General features: G+C 40.2%; 1 protein-coding gene across 5 annotated transcripts in view; it reads left to right on the top strand.

The window, feature by feature from the left end:
• slc12a7b (solute carrier family 12 member 7b) overlaps positions 1-26,854 on the top strand; it is a 62,149-nt gene that overhangs the window by 30,667 nt on the left and 4,628 nt on the right. For 4 of the 5 annotated variants that reach the window (XM_042398980.1, XM_042398979.1, XM_042398978.1 and 1 more), the window contains 21 exons: positions 6,661-6,755; positions 7,663-7,794; positions 9,453-9,599; positions 13,707-13,761; positions 14,184-14,314; positions 14,455-14,696; positions 14,847-15,058; positions 16,500-16,667; positions 16,835-16,933; positions 17,273-17,330; positions 17,647-17,821; positions 17,911-18,029; positions 18,207-18,305; positions 18,756-18,875; positions 19,384-19,488; positions 20,367-20,535; positions 21,169-21,364; positions 21,634-21,803; positions 22,164-22,295; positions 22,529-22,636; positions 25,975-26,150. In XM_042398980.1, the coding sequence (XP_042254914.1) occupies positions 6,661-6,755; positions 7,663-7,794; positions 9,453-9,599; positions 13,707-13,761; positions 14,184-14,314; positions 14,455-14,696; positions 14,847-15,058; positions 16,500-16,667; positions 16,835-16,933; positions 17,273-17,330; positions 17,647-17,821; positions 17,911-18,029; positions 18,207-18,305; positions 18,756-18,875; positions 19,384-19,488; positions 20,367-20,535; positions 21,169-21,364; positions 21,634-21,803; positions 22,164-22,295; positions 22,529-22,636; positions 25,975-26,150 (2,908 nt within the window). Of the gene's footprint in view, positions 1-6,660; positions 6,756-7,662; positions 7,795-9,452; positions 9,600-13,706; positions 13,762-14,183; positions 14,315-14,454; positions 14,697-14,846; positions 15,059-16,499; positions 16,668-16,834; positions 16,934-17,272; positions 17,331-17,646; positions 17,822-17,910; positions 18,030-18,206; positions 18,306-18,755; positions 18,876-19,383; positions 19,489-20,366; positions 20,536-21,168; positions 21,365-21,633; positions 21,804-22,163; positions 22,296-22,528; positions 22,637-23,000; positions 23,118-25,974; positions 26,151-26,854 lie in introns of all 5 variants that reach the window. The other variant, XM_042398982.1, reaches the window with a different exon arrangement.

Raw genomic sequence — 26,854 nt, 5'->3', positions numbered from 1 at the left:
ATATATTACTATTATTATTATTATTATTATTATTATTATTATTATTATTATTATTATTATTGTTATTATTTTTACTCTATTTGTAGGAACTACTGTCAAAATGTGATGTATTCCTAGTAAAGAAGAGAGCTTATACTCTTGGTTTATTTCCTGTTTAGTTTTTTAGGCTATACTGGTTTGTGCATTGGCTTGAATGTGTCACAGATAAGTGCAGGGATGTCCTGCCTAAACCACAGGATGTCAGTGACTGGTTGAAAGTTGGTGCAGGAAAATGGGGACATCTGTGAAGCAAAATGTACAACTTCAGTGCTTGATACCAAAATGTAAATTTTGCCCTTGACTTTACTGACCACAGTGATGTCAAGTGTGGCAGCGTGTTTGGTATTCAGACACCATTATGTTTACACACATGTGAATTAAGAAGGGGAAGGGTCAAGGAGAGGCCAAACACATTAAACAAGATGCAGTGTAACCCTGCATGCACTCCAGCTGGAAGAAAGGATTCAGTTTTTCAAAGAAGATTCTGGTTTTAAGTAAAGTGATTCTGCACTCTCAACAACCAGGTTCACTGCGTCTGTGTAGTTTCTGGTTTGATGAAATGCAATATTTGCAGCAGTTTGAATGGTGATAGAAGCTCGTTTACAATGCAGCTTCAGTTATTTATGTCCAAGTGTCCATATGCCTGTGTCATAAATAGATTCTGTATCAGGATATGTACACTATAGTGCAAATGTCACTATGGTGCATAGGTCTGATGAGATGGAGACCCCTTTAGTTGGAGACATTGTTGGTTTTTAATGGTTTTATTAACGGCATAATGGCGATAGATTTGGCATTTGTTTACATCCATAATCTGTTTCATCAGTACGCTCACTAATGTACACACTCTTTGCAGCTTTTATCTTCAGTCATACTCTCCTCCTCTCTCATTCTCCTTGGTAATCCACACATGAAAGAATGATACCAGTCTCTTCCACACAGTGAGGCATACAGCTTATTAAACACTGGTATTGGTTCGGTACTGGGTATTGGTCGATACCCAGAGCCCGGGTATCTGTAACTGGACTGAAACAGTCAGATTGGTGCATCCCTGTTTGTTAGGATACACTGAATTATTTCAGGTCCATTTAGTGAGAAACTGCAGTCCAGCTGGAGCTGATCATGTTTACACATAAACATGAAACATTCTAAGAAGCTGAGTGCATTATTCCAAGGTAAATGGCAACATGTGTAATGTGCACAGAGGCTAACATCTTTTAACTAGGCCAGCACCTTGTCACTGCCACTGTGTATGAATCTGGACCATGTCCCCCAGGACTATTCACTACAGCACACAGAAGCACACTGGCAAATACACAGGCATGTTGACATTTACACACCAACAATCATGATTATATGTAGACAGACACATGCAGAGATACAGTAATCTTTTCATCTTCCACAGCAGTCCCTTGTGTTGATTGCTTTTGCGATTTTGCCTTAGCTCATAATCTACAAGTACTACTAATTACTGTAGTAATTGCAGTAATTGGCATATACTGGGAGGATCTGTGGCACATTTGCCTAGTTAGTGATGTGCAAGTGCAACTTGAGGTCACTGGAAGATTTCATGAAATGGAGGTGGAACAAATCTGTTGCCACATGTCAGTCATTTGGGGTATTTCCATCTTAAAGGGACATGAGATCACAGCTTTCACAGACTATAGGAGCATTATCCTAGGACATGTGAATATTTTTGTCCCATATTAAGTAAACAATTAACACAGAGATCCTAATAGTGAAGCAGAGAAGTTTCAGGTCTTCTTCGATACAGCATCATGTTCACTTTGTAAATTATGGTCCCATTTAGAATAAAATAGACTATAATGCAGGGTATGCTTAAGGGTGTGGCTACCTTGTCATTGACAAGTCCCTACTACAACCGCAGCTTTGGTTGCGTACATTGTGTAATGTAACCCCAGATTAGAATAGGATTGTAGGCACAGCTGTTGCTATTTTAGTGTGTTTTCAGTTCATGAAAGTTAATTGTTACATTATGGTTTCCTAAAAAAAAGTCTTGTACAGTGTTTGGTTGTGCTAAAAGACCCTCTAAGGAGTCGACTATTCCATTTTAACGGTAAGTGCATTTGGTTTAAGCCTGTTTTTCGCTAGCCAAAATTAGCATTAGCATTATCACAGTTGATCATAGTTCGAAGTTCATTCTTGACCTTGGGAAATAGTTCAAGTCAAGGTCCAGTTAGACTGTGAGATGTGGTTGAAAGCTCCAGGAAAGGCTAGTTAGTGGACCGTGAGTTTATACTATTTTCTCAAATTTTTTAATGTGCTAGTTATGTATGTACTGTGTTACCAGGCCCTCATATTTTGGGGGGCAAATAAAAGCCCTATTAACATCCCCCTGATTGACGTCTAAACCACCTTACACGTGGGCTCATTCTATAAGCAGAAACCTCACCTGATTTGGAAACAGTACTGCCAGTTTTAGCCTGCTACCAGGCCTCAAAGAGGATTTGCTGGTGTCATTTAAGACAATGATTACCCATGGTGTGTAGCATCTCCCAGTCTAAGCGATGACTGACAGGTTGGTTCACCCTTGGCTGCATCTTTGCAATACAATGCAGAAGGTCATTATCTTAAATTTATTCCTTGTTATCTCAGCTTATTGAAACAATGTGCCTTCACCTAATATGTAACACTGTCCCACTCAGACTGTGTTTTAAAGAGCTGCATAGTACAAGGACATAGTGACTTTCCCTGTGATTACCACCGGGCTAAGCCATGCTAGAAGCCTCTTATTCCCCCTGCAGCTGGATCAAGCAGTAAAAGTTACCCATGAAATCCCCACTGCAGCCAGAGTTCATTGTAGGCAGCTCCACTGATGAATGAAGACCCGGCAGAGAGCTGTGGTTGGGAATGGCTTAACCATCACAATAATTTATTAAACAGAAATGTAAAATGAACAAGTTATATACTTGTAAGTGTTTATTTTACTGCATTGCAGAAAAACAGTAGCTAAAGGCCCTGAAAACTGAAGGCTTGTTACAATGAGCAAAAGGGTCCGACATGAACACACAATTTCTGCCAAAGTTAAGACTGTTTTAGTTATTTCACTTTAGAGATTAGTATTGCAGTGCCTGTTCAAAACATGCCTGTTCAGAACAGGCCAGTTTCTCAATACCTAGAGAGAACGGTGCCCGTCCCCTAAACGCCTCTCATGCAGACCATTGGTAGATGCTACAATTTACCGATGTTCCCTAAACACCTGAGATGCAGGGTATTGGTAGACACTACAATGTACCGATGTTCCCTAAATACCTCACATGCAGGCCATTGGTAGACGCTATAATTTACCCATGTTTCCTAAACGCCTCATACGCAGAATATCTGGAGACTACAATTTTGAGTTGAGCTGAAGTTGATCGGATGAACTGTAGTACCCGTTCAAAACGTGCCTGAGACATCCTGCACTATGACTTGAACAAACATACAAAGTTCCCACATGTGAGGAAGGGGAATAGATTTGAACTCTTTTTCAGTTCATTCTCTACGGTAGTTCTCATCACTATGGATGTAATCCCATCTCTGACCACAATGTGGGTTGCAACGGCAGAGTGGCGCTGTCCATATTTCCACTCGAATAAGCAAATCAACGTTGTAGAAGCAATGTTGTTTATGATGTATTTTCGACATTATATCATCGACATTGCACTTCTTTGTTTCCCCAGCAATCCACCTGCCAAGTATAAAGTAGATAAGATGAACGGTTCTTGAGATATGTAAAGGAAAAACTTACATACATGCAGACAGAGATACCTTGCTTTATATAGAGAGATTGTCTGTGCTATTTTGTCTGTGCTCTCGTCACTGGTTTGAAGTGGGTGGTACTTCACATACTTCATTACACCAATCAGGATTTAGCAATATTTGAATGAGAATGTGATGACAGCTGTGGGATTGCTTGCTTATGTTGCCAGACCGCTGTCAATCAAATTTGATCAACTCACACCCATCAAACCTGACTTACAGGAGGTAGCCAGCCAGAGTTGAGAAGTCTACTGTATTGTATTGCCATGCAGCTAAGACTTGCAAACCCCTGCAAGTAGCCCTTATTTAGCTAATATATATATATATATATATATTATAGCTGGAGCGACATTGCAGACACCGCTAAGCTAAGCTCCTAAATTGCTAAGTTTCTCTGTGATTCATCCGGAAGAGCTGAATTTTACACAAAAAACCCAACTAGCTTTACAATATAATGTTGGAGCAGATGTGGTGCCACTATTACAACTTGTAAGGCTGAATATTGTGCTGTTGAATCTGACAATACTGTATGGAGGGGGAAGCAACCATGGGAGCTATAACAGCTAGGGAGGCTGCTGCAGCATGACTGGTGCCCACCTGGTGATGATCATCAGGGAGAATGGAGACAAACTGAAAACTCTGCACACAAGCTTCACAGTGCTTTGGTAAACCTGACTGTTTTCTGACAGAATATTATATCGGACATTGCCAAATCCGAATATAGAACAGCACATCAGCAACTGTTACCTGTAACTTGCAGCCACATCCAGCTTTGAGCACAATCCAGTCCGGCTCATTGTCATCCAAAATAGGTTAAAGAAACAGCAGTTAGGGTTAGAAACACTGGTACAATATATCCAGACTCTGAGGGAACACATTTTGTAAACCAGCTGCTCACAAACATACCAAGTAGCTCACTGGAAACTCATTGGACAGAGCATTCTGGTTGTTGTAGGATTCCTCTTTAAGAGCTGTATAGGGAATATACAGCCTTTTTCTCAGTTTTCTTTAGTCTAAGGGCACCAATTTCCAAAATTATTGCACATTTCTACTACAAAGGCAACCTGGTTTTAAGAAATCATCATTCACAGCGGTGAATTTTTCCTCCAAGAGGTTTATAGTCAATACCTTTGATTTGTTTCCTGATGTATTTTTCCGCTTTCATTCCTTTTGCACTTCATGTTTATTGTTCTATTGTTTGTCTTATTGGCTTTTATTTAAAGGGTTTTATTGTCTATAAAGCACAATTTAACATTTTTCTCTATGACTTTGTTTTGTAAAGGCTTGCGCCAGCAGAGTTTTATTATTACCCTTGTTGCATGGCAGATCTGGGATCTACATCAACTGCTGACACTTTACCTCACTCTCCTCCCTCCTCTCTCATGCTTCATTCGCTATTTCTTTCTTCCCTCAAACAAACCTAATTCATTTCATATGCGCAACAATTGCATCATGGTTAGCACGTGTGACCATAGTTGTGCCTTTGATGTAATACGACATGATTAGATATGAATTAAACCAAGAGAAGCGTTTGTATTTTTCATATGATGGAGGAAGATGAAGCTCACATGCTCAAACAGATATTTGTCTGGGAATAAGATCCCTTGCTGGTTACACTTGGGACTTGACTGCAGCGTGTTGGGTATCTTAGCACCAACGCTCTAAGCTGTCTATTCATTCAAAACATTTGCTCAGTGTGTTGCTGTGCAGGATGCCGGCCCGAGCAGCAAAGACACAACGTGGTTCACAGTTTGGTGCTAGAATGTTCTCTCTGAAGACGACTCGGTTGCTGCGTGTGACACGGATGGACTTCGTGAAGGCAGTGTGTTTAATTCTCTAAATTACTATTAACAGGACATAAGAAAGCTTATATTACAGTATTTGTTGTTCCTTAGCTCATACTGTTGGTGTTGTTCAAATAATGTGGGTGATAGTTTAATTGTACAGTTGGTAGTTTTTGTATTTCTATGTAAATGTGTCTTGTAAAAGTTCTTACTCATAACATCGATGAAGGCTGAAACATATTGAGATTAATAGCCTTTTTCCATGCACCATGTTGTTTTAATTGGTTTTGTATGTTTAGTATTATCTGATTTGATAATCTTGAAACAACAATTGTTTCTAAAGTGTATTCATTTGCCAGAAAGTTTTTAAATGTGTGGGGGTTTTAAGCATCTTAGCTACAGCTACAGAGAATGAGAGGTCATGTACCTTTTTGGTTTTAGTTTAGGTATAAATTATTAATGTATTTTAGGAGTAGTACTGGATCATTAAAAATGAATATAAGATTAAAAAGAAAACACTCCAATGCACATGAGGGCAAGGCCGATACTCCACAGCCGGTCTCCACTGTCTTCACAAAAGATACTTTCACATTAATACAGTTTATGATTGTTAGCAGGAATTTCTTGCTTTTCTTGTTTTCTATGCAAAACCTTGTGGGTAAGAAATACATATTTACAGACACTCAGTCTCCACAGATATATAAAACACTATACTGTAGGACACTTTACAAAATAATTATACTCTCAATGACAGTATTTTCATTACTTCATACCTACAATACATGCTTCAGGCTATATGTGCACTGTGCAGCTTTAATGAGGAAATGATAAATAGAAAATATAACTTCAAAATGATTGGATAAGACCTGGTATTAAATGACATTCAGCATTAAAGTGTGGATGCAATGCAGAAAATGATTGTGACATTTCTAATACAAAGTAACTGTCTGTGCTTGTTGTAAGAGTTCAGTTACACTCTATTTCTTTGCCAGTCACCACCCATATTTTGCTTTGGATGCATGACATGTTAAAGTGATTTCTTCTAAAGAAACACTTTTGTTTTGTGTTTCCACAGGTGATGGTGTCCCGAAGGAAAACAGTCCCTTCATCAACAACACAGACAATGACAAAGGAAATAGCTACGATGGCACCAATATGGCACTTTTTGAGGTAACAGTCCAACAGTTTTCATCATCAGCCACTTAACAGCCCAATCCACAGTGGGTAGTGATGTTTTTTTTGCGCAAGGAAACATGTCATAGAGCATGAAAGAGGAAACCTTAAACCTTCCTAGAACAGCACATAACATCAATATCCTCTTTAATTAAACATGAACTGCCAGAACTATGTCTGCAACTTAAATTTGAACTAGCCCGTGAAGCTCAAACCCAGCCCAGCTCAAACCATTCATTAATGCACCGAATGCTAAGGCATCAGCATAAGCTGTGGTGAGCTAAATAAATAGCACACAAGGAGGTGAAAGTACCAATCTCCCCTTAGTTCAACAATGTGTCAATCAAAGAGCTTATTTGTCATAAAAGCTGGTGCATTCCTTCAAGTCTATTCAGCTGAACCTTTGCCAGGTGCTTTACTCTGCCAGTTGGCAAATCTTGCCGCCCTGTGGTCACTGGCCCTTATATAGAATCAATTAGGCAGCGTGGCCTCTGCTTTCACCACTTTGCATGAAGCTGATCCAACCATGCTATTCTAAGATGTTTTGAACAGTTAAAAACTAAATTTTGAACTGTTCATTTTGATCCTGGAAAAGTTTGTCCGTCTAAACATACGGTGGCTGACCACACAAAGGCCATATTAAAATTGTAAAACCAATATTTAAACAAGGAGGTTTATTTGATTCAAAGAGATATCCAACCAAATCTAATAATTTATTTTAAATATTTGCAGACATTTGCAGACATTTGCATTACATGATTGTAATTTAGGAATAAATGGATCCTAAGTGAGAAACAAGAAGATTAAACCAAATCATAACAGGAAAAGAAACGTGTGAGATGCTGCTCTTGTTCAGCTTGTTAAAACATCTGTATTTGTCTTGTATCATATTTTTGCATTGCAGGAGGAGATGGACAGCAACCCCATGGTGTCATCTCTCCTCAATAAACTGGCAAACTACACCAATCTCACCCAGGGGGCCCAGGAGCATGAGGAGGCTGATGATGATGAGGGGCCCAAGAAGAAAGCTGTCAAGGTACAGCAGAAACTTGTTCCATGCAGTGTCTGTATGAGAGCTTTAAGGTGGTGTTGTCTACATACAGTACAGTTAGGTACTGTACAGTTGCATATTAACAGTTGTTCTTTTAAACCTATCGTTACATAACAGGACTGATGTAGCCCTGCTGTTTGTTTTGTCCTCAAATCTCTCTGAGGGTCTGCACATATCCTACCTCACCTCATCCAGGGACTCAGCAGTGTCTGGGAGAATAATGTTTGTAAGCTTTCAAGGCATCGATCTTAATTTAAAGGCTGTATTGTGTATGGACCACAGTATTTTTTTGTTCTACAGACCTGTATGACCTGTGACCCTGTTGCCTGGGTCATAGGACAGAGGTTAAAGTCTTACATGGATGAAATAAGAACTCAAATATAATGCTGGCACTCCAGCAGCTACCCTCTCCTACTTATGAGTCAGCACAAGCCTTTTTGTTGCCGTCATCCCTCCGTCCATTTGAGCTGTTTCTTCCTTAGGATCCTTCAATGCTCATGTTTGGGTTCTCTTAGAGAATAAAAATTAGAAGTAGCCACAGTACAGCCATGCGGCACATAAATGCTTTTGTAACCACAGCTCCAGTCCCATGCCAGTTGCCCCATCCTGTCCCCTGCATGGAAATAGGCCCCGGGCACCTCCCATTGGCTTGCAGGAACATCTTGGTAAAGAATTGAGTGGAGGAAGCTGACACCCTTGTCGCCCCTCTTTGTTCGGATCACTGGGACTAGTAACGCACATTGGAAGATAAATGGCTAAAAAGGTAGCTGCTTGTCAGTTCGAGGTGATGGACGCAATATTTAGGTTTTTTTTTTTTTGTCAGAATAGTTTTTTCTTGTTGCTTTTTTACACACTGTTGCGAAACTATAGCGTCTTGCAGCGAATTCTGTCTGTTGGGGTGGAAGCATTTTCTTCAACGTTTTCAAGTTTTGTTACTGCGTGGTATATAGTGGTGTGTATGTATGTGTGTATATAAATGATGCCTGTGTCACTGAGATGTAAGCCTTGAATTCCTTTCAAAAGTCAGCTAATTTTTTATCAACCATCCATGCTTTGAAAAAGATTTTGTGTAGTCCTCACATTGCTAACAGTGGCAGCTCTTGCTTGGCAAATGCTACTCTATTGGAGAAATGGTCTGAAAAAGATTTTTGTGGGTGAAACCACTACTAGTAAGTCATTATTAAGTGGAGGAAAATGATCTGCTGCATCACTGAATCAAAGATGAAGATACTATATGTTAAGATCAGATGCAGTGTTGATGCAAGTTATTAACTGAGTTGTGTTTAGTGATGTTTTGACCTTAAATCCTACTGTAGCACTTGTAATTTATTAATGTAACTGTATAAGCACGTTTTGACCTCTGAAAAAAGCTTTTGGTTTCATGATTTTATAGGAATAGTTTTGACTGAATTGACTCCTACCATACCTTTATGTCCCCTCCCTTTGCCTTCTCCTATAGTTTAAATCTGCCCTTTATTTTTTGTTGCTCATAGTTCATCGCTGTACGCTAATTCTTACCATGTGTTCCCCTTTCTGTCCATAATCACCCCTCAAGCAAACACACACACACACACATTTTAACCTCTCATCTGCTCTGTCTTTTTCTCTCCCCCTCCACCTATTCACCCTACCCCCATATATAGAGCCCTCAGATGGGGACCTTCATGGGTGTCTACCTCCCCTGCCTCCAGAATATTCTGGGGGTCATCCTGTTTCTTCGCCTTACCTGGATCGTTGGCACCGCCGGCATCTTGGAGTCCCTGGCTATTGTCGGCTTGTGCTGCTCTTGTGTGAGTACTCAACCCTACACTACCCCACTTACTATTTCAAATGAAAAGCATGTTTATGCTTGTTAAATTACAGAAAAGTACAAACTGAAAGGAGCTGCTGACTTGGATATTATTTGTCCTTTTATCAAGGGACTTAGAGTTGAAGTCATTAAAGCAATGATGTGCAAGATTATGTAAGATTGAACATAATGTACATATCCAGCCCTTTTATGTGTTATGAATACATTAGCACATGAGAGTGAATACATGTGGTGTGTGTGTGCGTGTGTGTGTGCATGCTTGAGTGGTTTGATGACACTGGGGGCTGATGCTGCTACAACTTTTAATGTTGGCTTAACAGCAGTACTGAATGACCAACAAGTTGACTCGGTGGCCACTGATCTCTCCTATATTTAGCCACAGTGACTCTCCATTTCCCATACAGAATCAGCATCTAATGGTACCTGGCAGCTTGACGTGTAATCCCTCCATCTGCAAAGTGTCAGAAACATAGCGACATGCACACCCACACAGTGGCTATATTTGCCAATCCCACAGCAGACAATGGATTACTTCAGCTTAATCAGGGAAAGTACAAACAAAAACCTCATGTACAATCTCAGCAGAATGCTTTTTGCCTCATAATGGAACGCTCTAATGGCCTAACATGATCAGTTGTACTTACAATGACCAAGAGTGGTAAAGTGACCACATGTCATGCAAAGTCAAGAAACAAACTACAAATTCATTGTTATTCCCTTGTAACTGAAAGAAGCAAGCAAAGCCATGAACATTTATTTATATTTTAAATTCTTGGAATTTCTCAATTTTATATACGTACTGAGAATGATCAGAGGACAAAAAAATGATGTCTGTAATGCTATGAATTAATGTCAGATTTTAATAGTTATACTATGTTTGCCTAGAAAGGTGAGAACTCCATTTCATATATTACAATCTAGCTTAAGTGCGTTTGGAGGGTTTACCCGCCACTGCATCACTGCTGTTACGTAATAAGAGAGACCAGCTTAGTCAAACAGATTAATGTTCATTTTCACTGGTTAGACTACATCTGACTTTGCACTGATGGTTCCACATCAGCCACCTGCCCATAGGTCACATTTTGTGTGTGCTAGTCAAACCTACCCCTGCAAATATCTAAAAATAACCTGAAGGGAATTCAGTTAACTTCAGTTTAGAACAGCTGGGATTTACTCTGTTCATGAAAACGGTTAAAACGGTTTATGATAATAGTTTTCTTTTCTTTTATGATTTATTACTCATGATACAATTATTTTCCTTCTTTCGCTCTTCATAAAATTGAAAGCTGTTGCAAAAAGTTTTTTCTGTTTTATTGCATCCTGCAGAACTACAGATGGAAACACACAGATTTGTTTTTTAAGATGAAAACAAAGAGGCTCAGTCAGTCAGAATGACCCAAATGAAACTAGGTCTCACGCGAACTTATTGAGAATACAAGTACACAAGCAAACAACATGCAAAGACTTTGAAACACTCATATACACACACACACACACACATACACACACTTATAAACACATGCATTCGGTGAGTCACTCACTCTTTCATTAGCCCCATACACAGCACAGCATGCAGAATATTTTCCATCATGTCATGTTTTGTCTGTTCTTTGGGCTGTGTGTTTGCTCTGTGCATTGTGTTTATAGGTCACTGCAGCACCTGGTTTTCTACAATGCATCCACATCAGTGCTATATTCACTGTGTAACACACACATAAGACATGCTTTAAATTACTAGGGGTAGGGATCAGATTATTTGTTTTTGATTCTTGAGGTCATGATTTAATTTAAAATTGATTAAATAGGATTTTAGTTTTAAAAGCTGCATTATTTTTAGTGATACAATTTTATTTAAAAAAAACAACTCTTTACTATATCACCCCCACAATAGAGTGTGAATATTTAATATATTCATGTAATTTATATTGATATTTTGTTAGAAATGTCAAGCAATCTGAATTTGAACCAGTGAAATGAAAATACTGTGTTAATTGTTCATTTATCTCTTGTCATGTGCCAAATATACGTCAAAAAAATCAGTATCAGAGTATTTTTACATCAAAATCCAATCAAAGTCTTTTCTCTTCCTGTAAAGCTGTTTTAAATGTTTGATGACTCATCCTGCACTCAGGAGCATTTACAAAAGTTCATCCAATCAAATGTGACTTTGAGGGAGTAGCTAGCTACACCGGTCGTATTAAAATGAATGTTGTGTTTTTGATGATGTTATACTGTCAGTGATGTATTGGTTAGTGATGTATCAGCCCAATACAGTTAATGCAGATCTGCAGCAAATGTTTAATCTTGTTGTTCCTGACTGGACCTCTGGCTCTGGTTGGGCAGGTGGCTATATTGTAACAAATAGGTCCTCATGACTTTTTGGAATTGTGAGGTTCATATGTGAGGACATGCCTCTACTACTTTCCTTTGCCGTAAATTCATTAGTGGTGAAGACCAAGCTAGTGCGTAGCTGTTTAGCGTTTCATTGGAAGTGAGGGGTAAAATTGTCAGCTAATTGGCTTTACTCCAGCTTGTCACTTTAAACCGGACGCCAAGCAGAGAGCAGAAGGTTTATCTTGGTCAACTTGGCCCTGTTCAAACCTGGCATTAACATGCTTCTTGAGTGATCCAATCACAAGTAGACAGCTCTAAGTGCGTCAGTTCATACCTGGCATTAGAATGTGTCTCCACAGGCGTCTCGAGTGACCACTTGTGATCGGATCTCACTTCCCCGCTCTATATGCAAAAACACATACATTATTTCTGTTTGCAAAGACGTGTTGGTTTTTCGTTTGTTTGTTTGTTTGTTTTTGTACTGACTCTTCAGCCCAAATTGAAATCATTTGGGGCTTACTCGGGAGAGACTCAGCAGCCAACGCTTCTCCATTATCTGTTTAGGGACGGCTGAGATTGTCACTGAATGAGAATAGATGGTCCATCTTAAAGGTCAGTCCACCTTAAGGTGGGAGTCAGCGGGTGAATGATGGTGAGACCTTAAGGTGGACCAGCTATTCTCATTTAGTGACAACCTGAGCCTCAGACAGAGAAACGTTGGCTGCTGAGTCTCTACTGCATTTTGCTCAGCCCCCCCCACACACCCTCCGGAATGAGTATGTACTTCCACTTATGCAGATGTCAGTTGAGTAGGCGGTCCTTCAGTGTCTTTCACAAAGCTAAAAGAATGTGGCCACATGTGGCTCAGACCACCTCAGAATGTGGTCTGAGCGATCGGATCTCAATGCATCCTCAATGCATCTTGGTTGCATTCACACCTGTACTTAGAGCTGTCCACTTGTGATTGGATCATCCAAGAAGCATTTTAATGCCAGGTATGAACAGGGCCTAGAGAGTCAAGGACTCTCCCTTCCTATTCCTACTCTGCTCCTCCCTCTCTTCCTCCTCTTCTTTCATTTGTCCTCTATCCCCTCACCTTCATGCTTTCACCTCTCCCTTTTTTCTGTTGCCCTTCAAGTTTTAACTTTCATGTCTGTCTCTGTTGTTTTCTTTGTGCTTCTTATCTTGTGTCCTCTGCCCTTCACCCTGCTCTGTCCTTCCTTTCATCTAAAAGCTGTTAGGTAACTGGCTGATGTAAATATCCTCAGCCACAATGACTGATTTCACGGATAAGCTCCTATCCATTACCAATCCAAAAGATTTAGAGCATAAGCCCATAAGAAGTATTTTAAAAGGCTAAATGCTAGATTAATCCCTCCAAGGATCCTATCATTGGGAAATTTTACACAGTTATAGAATGGTTATGTAGGCATGAAAAAAAGTATTGTCAGTGTCAAGGAGGTTTCCATTGTTTACTTGGTTTTTAATGGTTATAACTACATCACAAATTCCATTATTACAGTACAGAAATCCACAATGTGATAATTGGTGTCATCCAAAAAATACAACATTAAAATGAACTTCTAGTAAATATGGGTGTTTTGGCAAATATATAAATAACTCACATTTCACAGAAAGTGAGGAACCCTTCTATCTGTGTTTGATAGCTATCCATGACAGAGATATGAGTTATGCTGTCTGCTTAAGTTGTTTAGCTGTGATGGTTTTGTTCCTTACTGTCCTCTCTCCACAGACCATGCTGACAGCCATATCCATGAGTGCAATCGCTACTAATGGAGTTGTGCCAGGTAAGACGCTTTGGTGCTCAGACATAGATATAAACTTTAACAAGGGATGTATTATTACCAGTAATGGAAAAGAAATTATGAAGAGACGAGATGTTGTTTTTCTTTAGTTTTACATTTTTCTTATGATGATAACATGAAATAATCCAACTTCATTGGCTGAAGTTACTATTTGTTTGGTTGATGAAATAAATTTCCCAGCTATACATCTTTATATCACATAGAAACACCTTTTCCTTCCTTCCTCCATATTATTTGTCTGAGAATTTCAGGCATGTATAATATTGTAGGCTCCATGGATTGACCAAAACAACAAGAGTTTTTTTCTTGTTGAGTATATTCATGAATGTATTCCAAAATCCATTAGTTACAAGTTAGTTTCCTTTTTGTAATAAAGCTCAGTCACGCTGTGTTTTGCTCCCCAGCTGGAGGCTCCTACTACATGATTTCCAGATCTCTCGGTCCAGAGTTTGGTGGAGCGGTCGGTCTTTGTTTCTACCTGGGCACAACCTTCGCTGGTTCCATGTACATCCTGGGTACTATAGAGATTCTACTGGTGAGGGAACACTATTCCTATATAATGGTTGTTTTCCTGTAATTATGTGTACACTTTATCAAGGTGAAGCAATAAAACTTGAAATTTTTAAAGAGATCAACTTTAAATAATATGTGTTGTCTTTCCTTTTCCCCATTCAGACCTACATAGTGCCTAAGATAGCCATCTTTGTGGCAGAGAGAAAAGAGGATGAGGTGGATGCCTTGCTGAATAACATGCGTGTTTATGGGACAGGCTGCCTTGCACTGATGTCCTTGGTCGTCTTTGTAGGGGTCAAATACGTCAATAAGCTAGCTCTAGTTTTTCTGGCCTGTGTCATTCTTTCCATCCTCGCCATCTATGCTGGAGTCATCAAGACCATCTTTGAGCCACCTGACTTTCCGTGAGTCCAGTGCACAATAACCTCCAGTTTCTGAAACCATAAAACTCACATTTTAGTAAAGTGGAATAGCAGTTGCAACTCAACATAAAGTAATTAGTGTGTCATTTTAAGATGCCTAACTCTCTCTCTCTCCTCTCCTGTTCTGCATAGTGTTTGTTTGCTGGGGAATCGCACTCTGCAGAACCACAACTTTGACAAGTGTTCTAAGTTTGAGGTGATAGGCAACTTGACTGTCACTACCAAGCTGTGGCAGCTGTTCTGTGATGGACCCGACCTAAATGCCACCTGCAACGAATATTTTGTCAACAACAATGTGACTGAGGTGCAGGGCATCCCTGGACTGACCAGCGGCGTTATTTCAGGTTGGAACACAGTGTTTCCTCTGGACGTTTTAGTAGCAGTGTGCAAATCTGGTGGAATCAAAAAAGCCTCCCCCAACTTATTTCCTGTTTCATATACAGTTTTGCGACCTTTCCCGTCCCTAATGCACAGCACACTTGTATACTTGTCAAAATGATCCAGAATTTGTTTTTGTTTGACTTAACCTCACCCACTCAGCATACTGAACCTGCCAAAATGCACTTTGAAATTGCCACAAAACATAAATGCAGAGGCAAAGTTTGTTAAATACCAACTTCTCAAAGGGAATTTACACAGTCATGAACTGCAGTGTTTTATTGAATACTGTACAAACTCAGAACATTCCTCGTGTTATGCAACTGCTGGCCATGACAAACTAGAACTTCAGTGCCAGTGCATATTTCTTGTTAAGCAACTGGGGCAAGAGTGTGCAGGTGCTGAGGGATTTCATATGTTTTATACTCCTTTTTTTTCTTTTTTCTTTCTCTTCTTTCCTTCCTCGCCAGTCCGCCTCAAATAACTTCACCTTGACCATATCATTATCTTCTTTCTTTGAAATATTTTTCCCCTCTTTTTTAAGTCTCTGGAACTCTGCTCTTAGTAGTGAAAACATCAGCTGTAATCCATTTTCCTCTCTGTTCCATCTCTCCTACATTTATATACCAGTGTTTACTTAGCACCAGCCATTCATCTGCAGGATCACTTTGCTCCAATGCTATGGACACAAGGATTATGATGGTGACTTGAGAGTAATCTGCTGCAGTTACAAAATGGTTGACTTACAAAAGTGATTTACTTTGATTTTATATAGTGTTTAACTCATGTTGGTTTTGATCTCAAATCATTTATAGGTTTATAGAAATATTATACAATACAGGTATCCTTTGCTACAGGATTAGTGCTGTGTTAGCTTTTTCTTCTCTCCATTTCTCTCTATTTTACACCCAGTGAGTGGGTGTAGCAGTTAGTTTTTACCATTCTGTTTCACTGCATCAAGGAAAAAAACAGGCACAAACATGTCATTGACTGCCAACAGTTAGTATTTCCAAATCCATAGTCAAATTCTCCTCTGCAGCAAATTTGTTAAGTCCTGTCTCATGTCTAAATGGTAATGTATTCTTCATTAACCCAGTTCCATGAAAATGAATGGACCCCTTCAAGCCTTAACAGCCAGTGACTACGCATTAAGGGAGGTTGTTGCAATGCTCCTGTGAACATACCGAGAGGCAGCAAACCACTTATTTATCTCTTTCTGTGGGTTTGTCTGACAGCATCTTCAATACAGTATATGTAGCTTTGATCCCTTCATCTATCAGTCTTTCTAAAGACAGCATGTGATTGATTGAATTACATACTGCTTAACAAGCTGCTTTGTACAGTGCATGGCCTTTGTTGCTTTGAGTTAAGAATTACTCTGCTTCTGTCTCTCTGATCTTCTTGTAGAAAATATGTGGTCAGAATATGGCCCTCTGGGTATGCTGGTGGAAAACAAGAAGTTGCCGTCTGTTGCTGGAGGTGACCCCGCCCGGGATATCTACCTGCCCTATGTAATGAACGATATCACCAGCTTCTTCACACTACTGGTCGGCATCTACTTTCCCTCTGTCACTGGTGAGATTATGATACAAGCAATACACTCACATGCACACTATAAGGTCTTCTTTTGTGTTCTTGTGAGTAGTTTTTAACCGCCATTATGGTTAAAAATTACCCAGCATAGAGCTTTGTTTCATTTCTAAAGATTTCATGTTTGATTTTCTGTTGTGACATCTCATCAGGTATCATGGCTGGTTCAAACCGGTCAGGTGACTTGCGAGATGCCCAGAAGTCCATCCCCATTGGGACCATCCTGGCTATTGCTACCACCTCCATCATCTGTATCCTTAAACCTTTCTCTGTGACTATGATTTAGTCACATGACTAGAACTGTTGATCTAAAAATGATCCTACAGGTTGATCAACTAGGCCTTCTAGTGCTGACTTTAGAACAACTAATGTTGCCAGATATCACTTCAAGGTCATCTTTGTGTTGCCAGAGTTGTCAGGTTTATAGGTCATTGGCAAGAGTTCTTGGTTTTGGAGCGTTGGAAGAAGAATTAGAGCATGGGAAAGGCCCAGTACAACAAAGCTGGTTTGTTGTGTCTAAAGCTTTACAGCAACATGAAAAAAGACTTTGTCTACAGATTCATTTTATTCTCCTGAACAGTTCTTCCCAGACGTCACCTGTGTGGTGCTATTCGGTGGCTGCATTGAGGGCATTTTGCTTCGAGACAAGTAAGAGTTTTACACAGAGCACATACTCTAATATACTGTTCACATGTAGCACAAAATATCCTGAATGGAAATGTTTTTATAAGAGGAACTGCAAAAAAAACAGTGCAGCTTTTGTATCATTTAGGTTTTAGCCTTCATGTTCCCTCTTTTCTCTTTTAGTATCATCCCTTGAGGGTAGATGGATAAAACTCTTCACTGCCCTCATCTCAAGAAGCTCAGATTCAGTGTTTTTTTCAGATTTGGTCCTGTGTTCATGTGATGTGAATGAACCAGTTATTATTTATAGTCCAATTATATGATTGTTTTTGCTTTCCAGGTTTGGTGACTCTGTGAAAGGGAACCTTGTTATTGGCACACTGTCTTGGCCCTCACCTTGGGTTATTGTGATTGGCTCTTTCTTTTCCTGCTGCGGAGCCGGGCTACAAAGTTTGACAGGGGCCCCACGGCTGCTGCAGGCCATCGCACGAGATGGCATCGTACCGTTCTTACAGGTTAGACACACACTCACCACAAATACAGTCAAAGCAGTCTTCATCCTCATGTGCTGATCTTCAATTTCACACTTGACTGTGTGTGTTAGGTGTTTGGTCATGGGAAAGCTAATGGAGAACCTACCTGGGCTCTACTGCTGACTGCTGGGATCTGTGAGATCGGCATCCTCATCGCTTCCCTGGACGCTGTGGCTCCTATCCTCTCCATGTCCGTATCTGTTTGCATAGTAATATTACATGCTTTCTCTCCATAAAAAGAGATGAGCAGATAAAGCCTTTGATCCCTCAAGTATTTGACTTCTTAAAACCACATACAGTGGGTCATAAAGTGGGGATTTAGGTAAGATGATAAGTATTTTTATGCCTTATTGTCTTCCTCTCTCAGGTTTTTCCTCATGTGCTACCTGTTTGTCAACCTGGCCTGTGCAGTTCAGACCCTGCTGCGAACGCCCAACTGGAGACCACGCTTCAAATACTACCACTGGTGGGTGATGGATGATTAGTCCAAAGTTCACCTGAGGGTCTTGAAACAATGCAGTTTGTCAGGCTTATTTAACCTATCAGAGATAATTCTGTTGAGATGACTGATGCTTTCCTTATAAGATTTTAGGACACATGCCAAGAATCATATATACATCATACATAGACAAAACACCTTCACAACCACAAGCACACCTGTTTAGTCTGGTTTATGTGATAATGACCTTTTACTGAGATTAATTCCACAACAAAGGCTGAGGACAATACAGGACAGCACTATTGTTAGCAGTGGATTTCATAATTTGACTTCAGTTCTAAGCCTCTCTGCTGTCCATTCTGAACTTGTTTCATTTCATCAAAGCATTTCCATGAATGTGCAGAACACCTGAAACACCTGCTCTGTAAATGTATGTAGTCAATGAACTGGAGTTGTAAAGTGTGTTTTCTCCTACAGGGCTCTGTCCTTCCTGGGGATGAGCTTGTGTCTCGCCCTCATGTTCATCTCGTCCTGGTATTATGCTATTGTGGCCATAGCCATCGCTGGCTGCATCTACAAATACATTGAATACCGAGGGTAGGAATGACTTTGTATGGGAATGGGGGGGAGGGATGGGCTGGCTGATATGTTATTATATTTTTGTACATCGTTGCATTATTCAGCTCAAGGTTTGTTAAATTCAAAAACCAATAAAAACAAACCAATAAAATTAATTTTGAAAAAAAAGGAATGAGTTCATGTATACAGTAAATCTTCAACGAGGAAAAATCCAAATATGCAGAAAGTGAGAAAAAAATGGATTGAAAAGGAAAATTGAATGAAAGAGGAATAAAGGGAAATGTATCAATAACTAAGATACTTGCATTTGATCTGGCATCTTGACATTTAATACAATACCTGAAAAATGTAAACTCATGAAAGCCAAGAAAAACAGTTTTAAACCACACCAAACAGTTGGGGTGTGAAAACAGAGCAAAGCATTAAAAATCCATCCACTACCATTGTTTTTATCATTCTGTGTGCCCTCTTTTATTTTCCCCTTTTGCTGTTCAATTTATTTTCATTCACACGTATGTGTCACCAGGGCAGAGAAGGAGTGGGGTGATGGCATCCGCGGCCTGTCTCTTAATGCAGCCCGCTATGCTCTCATTCGCCTTGAGGAGGCTCCACCACACACCAAGAACTGGAGGTACAGTATTGTGTGTGTGTGTCTGTGTGTGTCTGTGTGTGTCTGTGTGTGTCTGTGTGTGTGTGTACACATTTTTCTATCCTTATTGGGACCATTTCTGGTATAAACACTGACCTTATTGGGACCAATAGTCCTCATTGGGACCAAAGCTTGGTCCTAATGCGGCAAAACATCATTTCTGAGGTCCTGGTTAAGGCTAGGGGTAAGGTGTTAATTGAGGTTAGGTTAAGGTTAGGGGTAGGCATGAATTGGTTAGGGTTATGGTTATGGTTATGGTTAGGGTTAGGCTGCACAAAATGAATAGAGTCAATGCAATGTCCTAACAAGGATAGCTGTGCAAATTTGTGTGTGTCATATGGATGTGGTTAGAGTTGACACAGCGCCACCTGTCACTGTCGGGGTGGACACAAGAGAGACAAGAATAGACACAGCGAGTGAATTTGATTAATCTCATTGTCCTCTACCTAATCTGACGGAAAGGGTTGATAAGCCTTCATACAGCACAGAGGCCTGCTCTGGCTGACCTTGCAAACTGCCTGTCCAAAAACCAAACCACCAGTCCAGCTTCAGTCACTTCCTTGGCATGCCCAGTCATGAAACTCTTTTCTGCTGTTTCTAATTTTACAGACATTAAACTCCACTTTAGGTTTCACTGCATAGTTGAGTGAGAAACAATAATACTGAAATAATGACACCACATATAATTTTCAGAAATGATGTGTGACAGTACATTTGTTTTGATTTGAAACCATAATAACCTTGTCACATTGTCCTTGAATCTGGTGAGATGTAAGGATCCACAAACCTCTCATGTTCCTCCCCACCCTGCAAAGCAATGAAATATGTTTTCCCTCTCTATTTTCTCTTGATGTATACAGGCCTCAGTTGTTGGTGCTTCTGAACCTGGACTCAGATCAAGTGGTCAAACACCCTCGTCTGCTGTCGTTCACCACTCAACTGAAGGCGGGGAAAGGCCTGACTATAGTGGGGAATGTTTTAGAGGGAACCTATCTCACCAAAGAAGCAGAGGCAAAGAGTGCTGAGCAGGTATAGTGGACACACACTGGAAGCAAACACAAGCACATCCACATATAAAATGTCATGTATGATGATTTTGCCCACAACTCTTTGCTCTCCTCATATGAGATTCTGTTCTACCAAAACTGTGGTTTATTTTCTGTCTATTCTTAGCTCCAAAATAAACTAAATCATTTGTTTCTTTTTGAGCATTGCTTAAAGCAAGTCTGATCTGTCAACCAGGATACATAGAGTTCTGACAAGCATTCTACACCCACACTGCAGATGAACTCTGCCATCTATTGGCAAATTAGAGTAAAGCATTTGATACTTCTGTGCAGCCTGATTTGACTGTGTCCTCAAAAGCATTTTAATCAGTGGAATAGTTTTTCTACAAAAGCAATCATGTGTTGAGCTGAATTCCAGATTACACAGACTGCTGATTTCATGGGCATTGTTTAGACCCATCATTATGAACTGTCCTGGATGGATACTAATGAGAGTACTGTATGTTGACGGATGAACATAATTATACAGTGGGTCACTGAGTAGTCGGTTTCTCTCTTTTTTTCTTAATCAGAACAGTTCTGAAAGGCCAATAATGTGTCACTTTTCTTCACTGCTTCCTTCATTGCTCATTTTAAATATCCTGTTTCTCTCCAGAACATCAAGGCTGCCATGTCAGCAGAGCGTACCAAGGGTTTCTGCCATGTCGTAGTGTCTTCCAACCTCAGAGATGGCTTCTCCCATCTCATCCAGTCTGCGGGGCTGGGAGGCATGAAGCACAACAGCGTCCTAATGGCCTGGCCTGGAAACTGGAAGCAGTCCAATGACCCACAGTCATGGAAGAATTTCATAGGTACAGAGCAAGAGACAAGTCAAAATAAATGGCAGTGCATATGCTGGTACAGAAATACAAATTCAGAAGAAAATTGCAGAGTTAAAAGAAGCTACATCAGAATTGATTTAAAAATGCAAAGGAAGTCATGATAATACATCTTATTTTGCATATTTGCATATCTGCTTATAAAACCCTTCCATTGAGGTGGCAATAACATAGCATCTCCATATAGAACACACAACAGGCCATGTCTCTAACAGACCCTCTCTCTCCCTCTGTCGATCCAGAGACGATACGGGAGACCACAGCTGCCCATCAGGCTTTGCTTGTGGCCAAGAATGTGGACAGTTTCCCTACAAACCAGGACCGCCTCGGGGAGGGCACCATCGACGTGTGGTGGGTGGTTCACGACGGTGGCATGCTCATGCTGCTGCCCTTCCTGCTGCGACAACACAAGGTTGGTTGGTTTGTGTGTGTATGTGTGTATGTGGTGGGGCGTGTTTATCTAATACACACATGTGGAGCCACAGGACTGATGGAACAAACTTAAGGATGATTAACTAGTAATCATATATATGGCAGTATGTTAAGTCTCCATCTGTTTCTTAGTGAGGTGATGTAACATTTAAAAAAAACTCGCATTTCATTATATCCTTATCCCTCTCATGCTCACATCTATCCTGCTGTCCTCTTTCCCATAGATGTCCTTTTTTTTATCTCTCCCCCTCCTTTTGGTCCTGCTCCTACTCACAGATCCATCCATCTACCCATTTAACAGTTTTAGCAGTTACCTAATAACTGTCTTTCCCTCCTCCAGGTGTGGAGGAAATGTAAGATGCGCATCTTCACCGTGGCCCAGATGGATGACAACAGCATCCAAATGAAGAAAGATCTCCAGATGTTCCTTTACCACCTGCGACTGGATGCAGAAGTAGAAGTAGTGGAGATGGTGAGACTCTACATTAGAATCAGGCTGACAGTCCTCTAAAGCAATGGTTTGTCATGATTCAGCAACATAATTAGAGAGTCACATTAAAGCTGTGGAACCTTCTCACTTTAAATATGTTCTAACCATCAAATGAAACCTGTCAAAACGTGTCATAAATCAGATTAAAGGTTCTATGAAGTTCCTTGTAGCTTAGAATTCTACTGATTCAGATGTTTTCGTCCTCTCCTGTGCAGCATGATAACGACATCTCAGCCTTCACCTATGAGAAGACGCTGATGATGGAGCAGAGGTCTCAGATGCTGAAACAGATGCAACTCTCCAGGACCGAGAGGGAGAGAGAGGTAAAGTACACTTGATCCACCTGAACACAATCCCGCACTCACAGCCCCTTTGTTGTATTAGTATTTCAATTCAACACAAGTTAACGCTGTACTTTTATGATTCTGTCTTTGATTAGCTCATAAACATCTTTGGAAAGACAGTGTTTATTGTTACAGGTGTTGTAACAATAAACGCTGTTGTTTGCATTAAAAGTAGCTTTAATATCATACAGATCAGATCATACAGTGTATAAAACAAACTTTTGAGGTTGTTTCCATAAATAATAGTCATGTAGCAACTGGCCAACCGTTAAGCTAAATGACAACTGGCCCCTTTCCCTGTTCATCTGCCACCGCCTTTCTGGGCCATGACCACACCACTCAGATTCAGAGTATCACTGACGAATCACGTAGCTCAATCCGGAGGAAGAACCAGGGCGCTGCCCAGACCTCGAACCTCAGCCGGCAATCCTCTCAGACGGAGGACACTCAGGAGGATGAGGTAGTCGATTTTGTCAACCCACTGTCCCTCATTGTTAGACGCACAGGCCCGTCTTCACAAAGCTGGATCTTTGGCTACAGTTCTCGCTTGTTATTGAATTATTTTGATGACTTAATTTAAGATCTGGACTCAGAAATTCTGATTTCACTCCCAGTCGTACTAGATGTTAAAAATAGATGTGCAAGTTGTCTGTTGTACAGATCCCTTTATTCTTTAGTGTGGGCATCAGTCTATGATGCATACACAGAAAAATCAATACATTAGATGGGAAGGAAGGATGTAGGAGTAACACTGGTATGGATTAAACTAAGTGGTGTCATAGCAGATGCATTGTCAATCTGAATATGGACACTGTTATTAGATCAAACAAAGAGACAGTATGAGTGAGAAGTGTAATATATCCAGAGACTAGAATGCTCATCAACAATCAGTTTTGTTTTTATGATCATGTAGGAAAAGATCATGTTGTTGTTCTTATGCTCTTGTTTACTTAAAATGATGATTTTTTTATCAGTGGTTCTCACCAACGTCCCTCAAGTATTTCTCTGAATTATGAAAACATAATCATTCATTTGAATTATGACCAAGCTTTATTGGTGTGTTGGCACCACCCTTTCTTAACAAGTCTTTTCTGTTGAAGTTAGGTACTCTATGACATGAATACTCTTCAAACAAATGTCCAAAACATGCCTTTAGTGTTCTGTGACAGTGTTCAGCTAAAGTCAGTGTGGAACCACAAGGTAAATAGAGGATAATCCATTATACCAGCTCACTGTGTGCTTTTCTTTAGCATTAGCACAAGGCTGACTTACCATGTTTGTACTGTACAACACAGTGGTCAGTCAGGGGTTGACCATGTTATGTCAGAGCTTACACTGCTCGGGAGCAGCTCCTGCTAGCCAAATCCAGTTGGTCTACTGTAGAATGCACCAGAGTAAAGCTCAGAGTAAAATTATTGCCAAACAGGCCAGCAAGACTAGCTGGTTCAAGATTATAGATCACATCCATCTTGTACATCTGACATTAAAACCAAGTCCAGATTGGTTCAACAGTACTGCTACTTACTGTATAGTCATGGAGAGCTGCTTTGTGAATACCAGCCTGTCATACCCTGATACTGCAGCCTGACCTCCCATTACTTACATCCCACCTCATCCACACTCCCCCAAAAACATCTGAGGTGAAAGAGTGGACAGTATTGTCTCAAACTGAAAACTATGAGTAACTCTTGCACAGTATTAGCGTCCTCACAACTTTTCAAATGTTCCGGCATGTTTGTGCGCTGCTCTAAGAACGACTGCTGTATAGAAAATAAACTCTTGATTCAGGTGAAGTTTTCTCTCTGTTTTCAGTCCATCCAAGGATTTTTTTTTCCTGCTATGTAATGCACATGACAGCCTCACAGGGCCACTATTCTGGCTATAAACATTAGAAATGATTTTCAAGTGTACTTTTTTTAACCCAGGATTAGTTTATCATCCTCATACTGACAATACTGTCCTCATCTTTATTTCATTTCATCTTAACCATAGTTACCATATCCCCCACTTACATGCACTTATAATTATTGTGCATACAAATAGTCACAGCTAGTAGTCAACAAGCACAACAGGTAGAGGAATATCTTTCAGAAACTGTGCTAGCACGAAACAAGCATAATAAATAATGTGCATGTTATTCAGCCTGTAGTTACCTATATACACTATGTGTATGTAGTAACAGTGGCAGATGTTCTACAATAAAACCAGTTAACATCTACCCTGTTACTTAGATAATTCAATATTTTTATCAGGAAGCCATAAATATGCTACATTATTAGCCTGTTGACTTATGGGCAAAGCTGTTTTTCTTCCTTCATTATGAAAATACTTCATACATTAATCAAATTTGAACTGGTACCAATGAACACAGAGCCCATTGTCCTTATCTTTATGATGACAAATGATAATAAACACATAACTTATCCTTTGTGTTTGACTGATAATGTAACTGTGGACGTTGAACTCTGTAGCACAAACACAGAGACAGAAGTGAAATCAACTGTTATCAAATGTGATGAAGTCAAATAATATTTTGTTCTGATAAGATTATATTATTCCTACTCTGCTGTGCTGTGCTGTGTTATTCCTGCACTTTCCCTGCTTTATAGACTGGTATACCTGCTTCTCATTGGTTTCAGTAACATATTTTGTTTGCTTCAAACAGCACGTGTTATAAACTTTTGTAGCTCTGTATCCATTTTGAACTTTCAGTTGAGATCCTACCGTGACAGTCTGGTTCATTTCACCTTTGCCATTGTGTTCTATTTTGTGTTTCAAACCTCCAGCCTGCTCAGACAAACATTATCTTGTGATGCTCCATATTGTATCATTGTCCATGTGTGATGTAATGATTGTTGTGGTTGTTGAACAGGTTTGTATCACTCTTATTATACTGTGGCATTGTTTGACCTGAAAACTTGTAGCAGGAAAGTTGTTTTCCCTCTTTCCTCTGTCCTGTCTTTTAATTGTCCCTGTTATTTGTTATCAGTTGGAATTGTCATGTTTGCTCTCTCACCAGCCAACGGCCATTTCATCTCTGTCTTCAATTCCATACACACTTTCTACTTTTCCCATTATGTCTTTCTGTTTCTCCTCATGTATCACTCTCCTTTGTCTCTCTTGAATTATCTTAGACTGATATCTCATCTTGTCATCCTCATTCCTGAACATCTCTTCCTCATTTCTTTCTTCCCTCTGTTCAACCCTGAGTTTTTTTTCATCTATTTTATCCCTTAAAACATCTCCTAGTTGGTCCTCTTACCCTGCACCGACCCCGTATGGATTTTCTCACTGGTCTCTCTCCCCCTCGTCTCCAGGCCCAGCTGATCCACGACAGAAACACAGCGTCTCACGCCACAATAAACGACAAGGCAGAAACTGGACCTGAGCGGGTTCACATGACCTGGACCAAGGACAAGCTTTTCACGGAGCGTAACCGCAACCGTGAGGGCAACGCCAACGTGGCTGTACGAGACCTGTTTAACATGAAACCGTAAGTTTACTCAACTCTGAAAAACCACCAAATCAACACCTGTACATTTATAGCTAATGTAGGAAGGGTTAGATATAGTATGTTGAGTTATAGAAATGTCAGTGATTGTGTCTATATGCAGCTGATAGGTTAGTGAAAACATGATGTAACTGTTTGTACCCTGTGAGAGACTTTTGCACCATTTTGAATAGCTTTTATTCAAACATCAGCAGAATGAGAAGAGTTATTTGTTAATAGAGACCAAACTTCAGGATGGTGCCAAAGCCTCAGCGCAGGAGGACAACATGTGTAGTTGTAGCAGCAGTAGTAGTGAGTCTGACAGGGTTAAATGGGACAACAGTCTGCATGGTGTGTGCATTCAGGCTGCATTTGGTGTGTGTGCGCGCATGTGTGTACACTTTCAGCCATTTCAGTATCAATGCATGGCTAGACCACGCAGACCACATGCACACCCTTTTTTTTTTGCTGTTTAGACTAACACCTCCTCATCCCATACTGTCTATACTATCAGTGTGTAAAGTTTAACAGGTGTGTCCCATGATGATGTAGCGCAGGTATATCGGAGTATTGAGTTTGTGATTCAAATCAGTTACTCAGAGTCTCACAGGACAGGAAGAAAAGCTTCACCATACACATCAAACAGCTCCGTGTCACATGGCCGTCGCTCTCCGGGGGGTTTTATTTGTGTCACTTTAAGGTGTCGT

The sequence above is a fragment of the Thunnus maccoyii genome, chromosome 21 (assembly GCF_910596095.1).
Source record: "Thunnus maccoyii chromosome 21, fThuMac1.1, whole genome shotgun sequence".
Taxonomy (NCBI): domain Eukaryota; kingdom Metazoa; phylum Chordata; class Actinopteri; order Scombriformes; family Scombridae; genus Thunnus; species Thunnus maccoyii.
Note: the sequence above shows the minus strand (reverse complement) of the source record. Positions and strands in the feature narration are given on the sequence as shown.